Source organism: Miniopterus natalensis, chromosome 18 (genome assembly GCF_054644295.1).
Source record: "Miniopterus natalensis isolate mMinNat1 chromosome 18, mMinNat1.hap1, whole genome shotgun sequence".
Lineage (NCBI taxonomy): Eukaryota > Metazoa > Chordata > Mammalia > Chiroptera > Miniopteridae > Miniopterus > Miniopterus natalensis.
Window position 1 is genome coordinate 36,073,781 of NC_142098.1, and position 11,419 is coordinate 36,085,199.

Sequence of the window (11,419 nt, forward strand, 5' to 3'; positions counted from 1 at the left end):
TCCTGTAGAGTTGTTACTGCTGCATGGCCTGGCTGATACTGACTGATGGGCAAATACTGTGAATATCCCTCCTGGGGTTAATGATAATGGCATTTAAGACTGTTGTAAGGAGCCAGTGAGTTAACGTCTCTCTGGAATGACAAGGCAAACTGTAAATAATAGTAGTAATAATAACTACAACAGAATTCATCTTCCTTCTTCGGCTTCACTGAGGAGCCTGGGGATTCTCCCACATGCCTCTTAGGACTCAGTTTCCCCATCCCTGTGCTCCCTAAGCCCCTCCCCTGCCAGGTGTCCCAGTGGGCCAGGATGGAAGGTGGGGCTGCTATCTCCCCAGCCTATTTGCTCTCCTTCCTCATGGGCTGCCACCCTGGCCAAGGACCTTGAATAAAAGGCCAGGGCACCCTTGTCCTGCTTCCTCCCCTACAGCCTGGATCATGCACCGGCTCCTCCCTGCTTTGGTGCTCCTTGGAGCGCTGGCTGCCCCAGCAGGTAGGTGTATTGTGTGGGGTCCCTCCAAGAGCAAGGGTAGACCCACCATCACTTGGGTGGTGGGAATCGGGTTTCTGAGCCTGAGGCCCAGCTCCCTCCACTTCTGCTTTTTATCTCCCAGAGGCAGCTGAAGGGAGTGTTTGAGAGCATGGTTCTGGAGCCAGGCTGCCTGGGTTCAAATCCTGCCTCTGACACTTCTTAGCTGTGTGACCTTGGGCAAGCCACTTAACCTCTCTGTGCTTCAGTTTCCCCATCTATGAAATGAGGGTGATAATGACCCTGCCTCAGAGGGCCGTTGGGTGCATTCATTGAATTAATATGTTTGAGGAGCTTTTTAAGAGCTTAGAACAGTATCAGGCCATACGTAGTCCTGTCTGAAGGGGAGCTCTCATTGATAGTCAGGAGTAATTATTATAATTCCTTTACTTTGCTTTCCTATCAGCCCTTTTGGTTCTAAATCTGTCACCATTGGCCCAGGCTGGGAATTAAACAGCCTAGAGCCCAGCTGGGATCTCACTGTGTGATCTCGGGTGAGACTCAGGCCATCTGGCTTCAGTTTCCTCCCCTCTAAGAAGGCGTGAGACAAGGGCCGCAGTTTTCAGACTGTGCTTCCTAGAGCCTTAGGCTTCTTAGAAGAGCCTCAGGGCTTCTCTGGGCGTCTAGAAGGCTGACTGGACAGAGGCGATGCTCCCCAGCCCAGCCTAAGGAGGGGAATCGCACTCACACCCCTTCCCGTCTGGGCCTGGAGGGAGGTGTTGTTAGTGGAAAGAGCTTCGAGGGGAGAACTGGTGGGTTAGAGGGAGACCAGCAGCTGCAGCCTGTGATGCTGAGTCCCACCTCCAGGGCTCTGCCGGCCGGTTCACCCACCCGGAAGCCTTTTGCCCACCTCCAGGAAAATGTTCCTTGATCTCCCAGCATCCCTTCCCTCTCCCCAGCCCTTAGTCGTGTTCTTGGTCATGTGTGTATTTGTGTGTGTGTGTGTGTATGAGTGTGTGTTCATTCTCTCTCCTCAAATCGCAGGCCCTGATCACTCCTCTCTCTCCACAGGGACCTCCAAGACGTGTCCAGCCTGCTCTCTGCTGGGAAAATGTAAAGAGATCACTTGTCCTCCCGCCAAGGACTCCTGCTTGTTCAGCCAGATGCAGCTGGGTGGGGACCACACAGGGCTGGGCGGAGAGGATGGTTAAAGCGGGCGGGCAGGGGCTGGAGGGGAGAGGCATGGGCAAGCGACCCTGGCTCCAAACTCTGCCCCACAGCTCAGCTCAGTACCACTGGGGTGGGGGCAGGAGTGGTCTCAACCCCAGCTGAGGTCCCCAGGTTGACCTCTGGGGATTTCTACAGAGAGAGCAGAGGTCTGGGAGGCCTTGGGGGTCTCTAATCTCCCCTCCTCAACCTCTATCCTTAGAAAATGGGACTCTCATCAAGAACGGGTCATGCGTGGCCCCTCAGGAATGTCCAGGTGGTGTCTACGCACTGACCTATGCCCCCAACTCGAGTCTCAGCACAGCCTGTTGTGACAACTGCAGCGGAGTTGCACGACCAGGTTTGTCACACAGCCCGGTGGGGTGTCCTGGGAACTTGGCCTCAGTTTAAAGCTCTGCCTGGCTAATTGGAGCAAGGAAAACCTCAGTTTTCTCATCTGGAAAATGGGTGTGAACTGAGCTTGCAAAGGGTGCATCCACCACAAAGCTGGCATGTAGTAGGCACTCCATAAATTGTAGCTGTGCTTACTGAGATATTGGGGGGACTGGAGAGAAGCCCCAGACTCTTAGTTCTCCTGAGGAGAGCAGCTCCCCTGAAGGCAAGTTGAGCAGAACAAGCAATGCTATGGGTGGTCACAGGCCCAGGAGGGGCAAGGCCAGTGAGGCCCCTGGGGAGCCCAATTTAAGGAAGTGCTCACTCTCACGTGCTGACTCTGCACTCCTGTGACCTTGACAGTGAGCCTCTCCTCTCTGGCCTCACTCTAGGCCTGGCCCTGAGTGGTGATAAAGATGACTCTTTGTGGCCTGGTAATTTCCCCAAGGAAGGAATTTGCATTTGGCTGAGGTAGCAATGGGGAGACCTGAGGCAGCTCCATACTCGGGGCTACAAGCCATCTTTTCAAACTACTGGGGTGTCCCACCTCCTAAACTGTGCACCTCAACCAGAAACACAGTCAAGGCCCAGTCGAGCGGTGGGCATGCCATTCAGAATATAAAACGTCAGTGTTGACTAAAACTGCTTTGAACAAAACTCTTATGAGTAAAGAAGGGTCAAAGGGACTGCCTCAAAATATTTTGAGTCATTGTCTTTTTTTTTGTAATCATCACCCAAGGATATGCTTTTCTTGATTTTAGAGAAAGAGGAAGAGGGAGGGACAGAGAGAGAAACATTGATGTGAGAGAGAAACATCATCAACCAGCTGCCTCCTGTATGTGCCCTGGGGATCGAACCCACAACCTGGGTATGTGCCCTGACCAGAATCACCCCTATAACCTTCCAGTGCACAGGATGACCCTCAGCCAACTGAGCCACCCCTCCAGGTCCTGAGTAACTGGCCTTTGCTGGTGGATCTATGGCAGCACAGTCCAGTAGAAATATGTTAGCCATAAGTGCAACGAAAGCTTTTCCAGTAGCCACATTAAAAAGTTACAAAGATCCCGGCCAGAGTGGCTCAGTTGGTTGAGCACGGTCCCCTTCAGGGAACATGCTCAGGTTGTGGGTTCGATCTCCCAGTTGGGGCCCGTCTGGAGGGCAGCTGATCGATGTTTCTCTCTCACGTCGATGTTCCTCTCTCTCCTTTCCTGTCTCTAAGCATGTCCTAGGGTGAAGATTAAAAGAAAATGGTACAAAGATACAAGCAAAATTAATTTTAATAATACATTTTATTTAATATAACATCCCTAAAATATTATTTCAGCACACATATAATCAATACAACATTATTAATGAGATATTTTCCATTCTTTTTTCAAACTAAGCCTCTACAGTGAGAGCATACCTTACACTCGCAGCACATCGCTAAAGGGACCAGCCACATTTCTAGTGCCCAACAGCCACATGTGGACAGTGGCCCTGTAGGAGCCAGCACCGTTCATAGTTGTGGTTCTTTTGTAGTCTGCTTTTCTATATTTGCCAATATTTCTATATAAACCCACATTAAAATGCTTCGTGACTTCAATTCAACTCATGAAACAGGTGCTTGAACAGCTTCCTCTTAAATGTCTCAGCTTTCTAAGAAAGCTCTGAGAATTAGTCAGATGGCAGGGAAGCCGGAAGCCACAGCCGCAGCCCATTATTTTGAAGAATACCACAATATCTTAAAATCTAAACCAGCAGGATCACTTTTAACCTCATGGCATTTGAGGTCTTTAAGGGAAGGCTTTTGTCTATGTGGTCAGTGACCCCAGAACAGGGCCAGGTCCATAGTAGGTGCTCAAGAGATGCTTGTGGAATGAATGAAAGGACCCTTGGGATCCAGCACGAAGGTTCATTTAGGACAAGTGAACAGTGTGGGGCCAGCCCCACCCACGGCTCTGGTTGCTGCTCCTTGGAATAAGTCTTCAGGGGCCGGGAGATGACTGAGACCAGGCTGGTCCCGCTTGGGAGGAAAATGTCTGGATTGTGGCAGGTGGAGGCAGCAAGAACAGAGGGCTGGTGGGGGAAAAGTTCCTCAGCACCCATCCCACTCTGACTATACCCACTCCCACCAGAGGAAGGGCCCGAAGCCCAGCCCAACGGGGTGAAGTGTCACTACTGTTCTGGAAAAGAGTCGGCCCCCTGTGACGCCCTTTCGGTCATGAACTGCACTGGACACCAGACTGTGTGCATCACCCTCAGAGGGACATGGAGTCGAGGTAAGGGCTCCCTTCAAGAGGCCATTTGCATGGTGAGTCTCCCTCCCACCTGCAGAAATAAGTGTTGCAGTTTATGTGCATGTGTGTTCTGGTTCTCTATCGCTATTTAACAAATCCTTTGCAAATGCAGTGGCTTAACACAAAAACAGCCATTTTATTAACTCTTATGGTTTCTGTGGGTTAGGGATTCATTAAGGACTCAACTGCACAGTTCTGGGCCTCTCAGGTAGTTGCAGTCAGAAGGTGGCTGGAGCTGGAGCTGCAGGGCTGAGGGCAACCAGGGGCTTACTGAGCATCTCTGTCACACACGTAGACTCAGGCGCCTTCCCGTGTGGTTTCTCCACATTGGTTAGCTTGGGCTTCCTTACCCCATGGCTGCGATCATCTTTACATGGTGGCTGAAGGCTTCAAGAGCAAGTATCCCAGAAAACAAAGTGGCAGCTGCGTGGTCTTTGACAGCTTAGCCTTGGAAGTCACACCATGTCCCTTCTATCATGCTTTATTGATTGAAACGGCCACAAAGGCCCACCCGGTTTCAAGCTGACCCTCACGTCTCGATGTTTCAAAGCATTTGCAGATGTATTTTGAAATCCTCACTACGTGTTTGCAAATGGTTGGAGCAGAGGCTTTTTGAACAAAAGGCTTAGAATAGATCCACACTGACCAGAGGATACACTGAGTGTGAAGCCAACACAGTGACAGAGAGGAGTGGCCTGCTCCTGCTCCCCACAGCGTGGTGGCCTAGGTCCTTTGCAAGCTCTCCTTGCTCGGGGCAGAGGCACACTGGGAGGGTGCGGAGGGGCGGCAGGGTGGAGGGAGTGGTCCACCCTGGCTGGGAGGAGGATTTTATCACTGCCATTGTTTAGAAATGCTGGCACCTGGTGATAATGAAAGGCAGGCTGACTTTTAATCAGCTTTATTATTCTTTTAAAATGCTTTACAGACAGTACGGTTCCTTGTAGCCTGCTCCCAGGACAGGTTGCTCCCCCTACCCATCTCCCTTGGTATGCCATTGTTTACAGATGAGCTGGATGCCATACAAAAATATTTCTCCATGCTTCTTGGGGCTTGTGGGAAGTTAGGGAAATTTCCAAGGGTCTTCAGACAAAATAAAAATGTTAACAGAAATCAGGATGAAAGCAGTGAGAAAACATGGAAAGGCACAGGGGCCCTGAGATGAAATGCTGGCCACAGTCTGCTTTGGATGCCGAGCTCTTAGGTTAGCAGCGTAGTTGGGGGGCTGGCCCTTAGACTCCCACATATGCCAGGAACCTTGGAAGGAGGCTGAAATGATCCCAGGTTGGTAGCACCTCCGGCTCTCAGTATAAGCCAAAGAAAGTCTTCTCCAGAGAAAAGCCACCAGGACTTCCCCAGATCAACACTGACCAAATATGAGCTCGCCATCAGAGCTCAGGAAATGCGCAAGGAAACAAGCCACCATAAGCGATGGCAGAGACGATGAACCACAGAGGTAGACCCACGAGGAACCCAACCATTGTGACGATCGGCTCCAGGACAGAACTGCAGGTGACAGAGTTGAAGGAATAAAGTCAGGGTCACGAAAATGAGTGGGCAACAAGAGCTGGTAAGGCGTGACCAGGCGTATCTGAAAGTGAATCCTCTAGAACTATCAAGAGAGACAGAGAGAGGCACCAAGGTGGGAGGCCCAGGCTCTGAGTCCCCCCTGAAGAGTCCTTCTGTTTCTGCAGGGGGTCCCCCAATCCTGAAGGGCTGTGCTACACCTGAGTTATGCAACCTGCGCGTGAACAGCACCCTGGGCCCCGAAGCATCTGGATTTCATCTCAGGACCCCGCCTGAATGCAACTATGAGACCCCTCCCACCCAGCCAGGTGCTCTGACTTCCGAGGCCCTCCTCTCTCCGCCCTCCCTGGATCCCATTTGTCTTTCCCAATCCTGCATGTTCCCAGGGTATCCCTTCCCCCACTATGACGTTACCAGGGAGTGAAATTACTCATATGCACGAACTCATGCACACGTGTGCGCACACACACAGACACACACACCACCGGACACACCCAGAAGCAGAAAGCCCCACTGGCACATATCCACACATCCACAAACATCCACATTTATATCCTGGCACCCAAAACTGACCTACAGAGGAGCACACATTTCTAACCATGAACATCCTGTTGTGTAAATGAGATCAGAGATGTAAACTCGGTTTAAATAAGAAACCCGATGGTCTCTTCTTTGCTTCACTTTCTGGCTCTGTGAAAGAAGACATTTGCCAACAGTCTCCTCTCGGCTTAACGAAGAACACGGTCGATAAAAGAGAGAGGCTAATTGAGATAGTACTTACCAGGGCAACAGCTTTCTAAGCGAGACATCTGCACAGAACCGCAGGTGTCACGGAGGTGAGAAAGGGACGCTTCAGACCTGGGCAGGGCAGCGTTTCCTCAGGCCCAGGGAAGCACACAGGAGACGCTTTGTTCTCACTTTCGCTTCCTCAGATCCCCAGGTGCTAGGGGTTTTCCTTTTCAAAACCAAGCAGTGAATGAAATTACTGATCACAATGGGGGTGGGGGGGAGGTCAATTTGGAAGCTCAAAATTTACAAATGGAGAGGAGAAAGGGCAAAATAGGATTGCTAAACTGGAACACGGGCCACGGAATTTTTGCATATACAGTTCCTACCGACACATAACATCCATGCGGGGGACACATCGGCTGTCAGATGCAGACATGACTGGGAAAGAGACAGGTACAAACATACGAACATACAAAAGCACAGAATGCCCACAGACACGCCGAAACACGCTAATATCCACAAATGTTCACATCTGTTCGCCAGTGTGTATATCCAAGCACCCCACGCCTTTCTCAAAACACAGACATACCCAGGCCCGTGTGCGTGCGCACACACACACACACACACACACACACACACACACTCACGCACAGGTTGTCCTCCAGCTGCTCAGCTTCCTCTCTCCCCAGATCCCCGTGCAACCAAGACCCACACCAAGGCTAAGGCCACCACCTGTTTCACCTGCTCGGACAGCCGCCAGTGCAGCTCTTTGTTCTGCCCAGCGGACAGGAGCTACTGCCTTCAGACAGCGGGCATCGTGGGTGAGTGTCCCTGGGGACAGGGCTGGGGGCGGGAGGCAGAGCGGGCCTGAGACACAGCAAGGGCCCTCCTTGCCCTCCCGAGTCTGCTCCCTTTGCTGCAGTCACGGCAGCCTTTTCCCGGCCCTGGAGGACAGAAGCTGGTGGCAGGGAGGAAGTGAGTTTAAAATCTGATGCCACATTAGCCGGCGGCTTCTTGAGAGTTAAGCCCAGAACCGCACAGTGTCACGGCTGCCACAGTCTGTTGATCAGAACCAGTGACAAGGACAGCTCAGATTTATAGGGCGAGGAAAGAGATTCTGCCTCTGGATGCAGGAGTGGTAAAGTCACGTTGCAAAAAAAGCCCGTGGAATGGGAGACACGGTGTGACCGTCTTGATAGCTCCTGCAACGTTCTGGGCAGGGAGCCCCCTAAGCGCCCTGTCCATCTGCCCCAGGAACGGAAACACTGGGCATTTCTGTAAGTGGGAAGAGGAGTTGAACTAGAAACCAGACTTTCTTTGGCATAAATTCCAAGACGCACAGAAATAGTATAAACAGGAATTCCAGCAGTATAAATAGAAATAGTAAGGATAGTGTACAAGCCTAGGCATTTCTGGGGTCCCAGAGTTTCTGGGTTTCTGGGCATGAGGTGCTCAAAGACAGGTTGGGGAGACATCGCAGATCCAGAGCTACCTGTTCATTGGAACCCCAAGGGGAAGAGGCAAGGGGAAGGAAGTCTTTCTGAACTATATGTCCTGATGAACAATGACAGGCTTTATGTGTATCAGGGATGATCTCAGGCAGAGTAGATGCCAACAATGACACCCAGATGGATTGGGGGGCTCAGTTAAGTGGTAGCTCGTGATCGCCCATCCTCACAAGTCTGTCCCCAAATCTCTCCAGCCTTAGGGGACCGTGGCTCTATTGCCTGGAGAAATGGTTCCTGCGTGGCGCCCAAGGACTGCAAATTTAACAACTCCATCTCTGCCCTGACCTACAGCATTGGTTTGGGTTTCTGGGTCAACACCACCTGTTGCCAAGGCAACTGCCAGGAGCCCACTCTTCTAAGTATGCTGCCGCCAGAAAGCACTCAGATGGGTGGCTAAGGAGGTGGTGGGATGACGGGAGGAGAGTTTGCCCTGGGTTGAAGCAGGCAGGCACTCCCCACCAGGCTGCCCTAAGGCACCCTGACCCAGCTCAGTGGGAAAGCCCGTTATACGAGCCCACAGAGGGCCCCGAGGGGGCCTGAGAGCCCTCCCGGCTGACCGCCACCCTCCCCCTACAGCAACTCTGCCGGCCTCACGCAGCCTGAGCAAGTTCCTGTGTCCTATATGTGCTGAAGGCCACCTGGGGCTCTGCAATTCCTCCTCCTACACGCGGTGTCCCAGTGGGGAGACTGAGTGCGTCCAGCTGGACCTGGTGTCTGAAGAAGGTAACACGTGTGTGTGTGTGTGTGTGTGTGTGTGCGCGCGCACTGCTTTTGCATAAGGCATGCCTGAGCTGGGGGCCCACCTCTATCATGTGCTCTGTGCGGCCCAAGATCCGTGACTTCATCTCATTGAGCCTCACTCTTCTCTTCTGGTAAATGGGAGTGCTGGAAGCACACCTCACAGGGCTTTGTGAGGATGAAGTGAGTTCACGAGAGAGACAACAAAGCAGAGGGCATAAAGCAGGACCGGGGCCAGGCTGCCAAGGGTCAAATCCCGAATCTACACCATTTATAAGCTGGGTGGTCTTGGGCAGGTGACTTTGCCTCTCTGTGTCTCAATTTCCCATCTGAGAAAGAGGAGAACAATAGTTTCTCTCATAAGACTGTTGTGAGAATTAAGATAACTTCTCGGCGAGTGCTGCCCAAAAGAAATATAATGTGAGCCACATGTATAATTTAAAATTTTCTAGTAGCGCATTAAGAAAGTACAAAGTAACAGATGAAATTAATTTAGTAATATATTTTATTTAACACAGTATATCCAGCATTCGACCAATATAGGAAATGATAAACGAGATAAGCCTTCCGTTCATTCTTTCCTTCTGAGCCTTTGAAATCTGGTGTGGATTTTACACTCACAGCGCCTCTCAGTTCAAAGCAGCCATGTCTCAGGTGCTCAACAGCCATGTGGCCAGTGGCTACTGTACCGAACAGCTTAATTCTAGAACCTAGCAAGTGTGATATATGGCATTTCAGCAAATCTAAGACGATATCTTTGGGGAGGCAGGAAGTCAGCTCTACTCAGAGATGTCGGAATGTGTGTGTGGGGATGGGGGGGGGCCTCTTGGAACTGATGAAATTCAATGGCAGTGGTCGTGACTGTTACGTGCGGGTAAGGCTTCAGTGAAATGGGCAGGCCGTCCATCGACATGGCTCGGGGCCTGGCGGTGCGGGGGAGCTGGGGTCTGTAGGCACAGTGTTGTGTGTGCCGCTGTGTGTGTGTGTGTGTTTCCTGGGCGGGCTGACACGTCAGTGGACCAGGTGCATGGGTGTGTTTGTGTTGATTGCGTGTGGGCCTCTGGGGGCGTGAGGGGAACTGCGTGTGACTAAGATGCGTGTGCGTGTGGGCACATGTGGTGGCTGGGAGTGAGGGTGGCTGTGGGACAATGTCTCACAAACAGGGCTCTTTGAGGAAGTATATTCCAGTTCAGGGCAAAAGGAGACCAAGGCAGACCATGCTGTGAGGCTTACATTTCTTTGTAGCTTTTGTATTATGGAGAAGTTCAAAGATAAATAAAAAGGGGAACAGTTTAGTAAACCCCCATATACCCTTCACCCAACTCTGGTAATTATCCACTTGTGGCCAGTCCTGTTGCGTCCCCACCTTATTTTGAACACAAAGTCAGATATCCTGTCACTTCAACCATAAGGATTTCCACCCACATCCCTAAAAGACAGGGACTGAAAACAGCCTGAAGTTGTGGCGAGGTGTTTTTTGTTGGTAAAATAAGACTTTTTCACTTCCCTGTCCTCCACCAAGTCCTCAATAAACTGGCTACATTTGTATACCTGTATTTATATGCAAATATGACACTAGATTATATTATGAGGCTCTGAAGAAACATAGGAAATCACCCGGACGCTGTCCCCGAAGCTGGCTGGAGGTGTATGAAACGAGTGGCCTCCCGGTGTCAGTTTTTATTAACATAGGACACAGGAAAAGAACAGCTGTCATGCACGCGTCGGGCAAAAATAATAACAAGGAGGGAGCAGCTGTGGCCAGGCCCCAGCGCCAGAGTTTCCCAAAAGGCCTGTATTCGAGGGCCTGCCACCCCCTCCGTGGCTCCCATCTGATGAGACCGTTTTCTCTGCCGAAGCCTCCGCAAGGCTCTGACCCGGCGAAACAGGCAGCTCTGAGGGGCTGGAGGGAATTTCAGGGTAATTTGCTTAGTCAGAGAAACCCCAGAGTCTGGGGTCGAGGATGCGGGGCTGGTGCCGGTGGTGCCGCACGTCCTCGCGTCCCCATGTTCCCATCCCCCCGTCTCTGTCTCTGCAGGTGGCCTGAACATGACCGTGCGTGGCTGCGGCTCTCGTGACCTGTGCAGCGCCCCGACCGGGACAGGGGGGCTCTGGGGGCTCCCCGGTTACCGGCTGGCCCGGGGGCCCGACTGCAGCTCCAGCCAGCGCGCTGTCCTCGGCTCCCACTGCCACTCGGGAGCAGCACCTGGCCTCCGCCTCGCCCCGCCGGTGCTGGTGGCCGCGCTGGTCACCCTGGCACTCTCCTGAGCAATCCCGCCTGGCCACCCTTCACCTGGGAGCCCCCCCCTGTTCTGCTCATCGCTAGATGGTGCCCCGGCTCCCCTTTATTCGGGCACTCCCGGGGGCCTGGAAGCTTCTGGTGAGAAAGTCGAGTAGGGGTGAGCCCCCTCCCTCAGGCTAGGGCTTCCCCAGGGCTAGCCTTCCTCACACCAGGGCCCCAAAGGCTATCCCTCCTCCCTCAGACTAGGCCCTTTTTCTCCCTCAGATTAAAGACACCTCTACGGCTACACTGCCACGTCGGAGGGTTGCAAAGACTAGGCCGCCTTCCCCCAG

The 11,419-nt window shown here is 52.3% G+C and overlaps 1 protein-coding gene across 1 annotated transcript; it reads left to right on the forward strand.

The window, feature by feature from the left end:
* The first annotated feature begins 437 nt into the window (after positions 1–437).
* LOC148091064 (uncharacterized) lies at positions 438–11,113 on the forward strand. Its single transcript, XM_087827483.1, has 9 exons — positions 438–492; positions 1,540–1,641; positions 1,898–2,035; positions 4,185–4,328; positions 6,038–6,178; positions 7,289–7,420; positions 8,302–8,466; positions 8,684–8,829; positions 10,874–11,113. Exons 1-9 carry the CDS (start codon positions 438–440, stop codon positions 11,111–11,113), a joined length of 1,263 nt encoding a protein of 420 aa, XP_087683609.1.
* Positions 11,114–11,419: the final 306 nt, after the last annotated feature.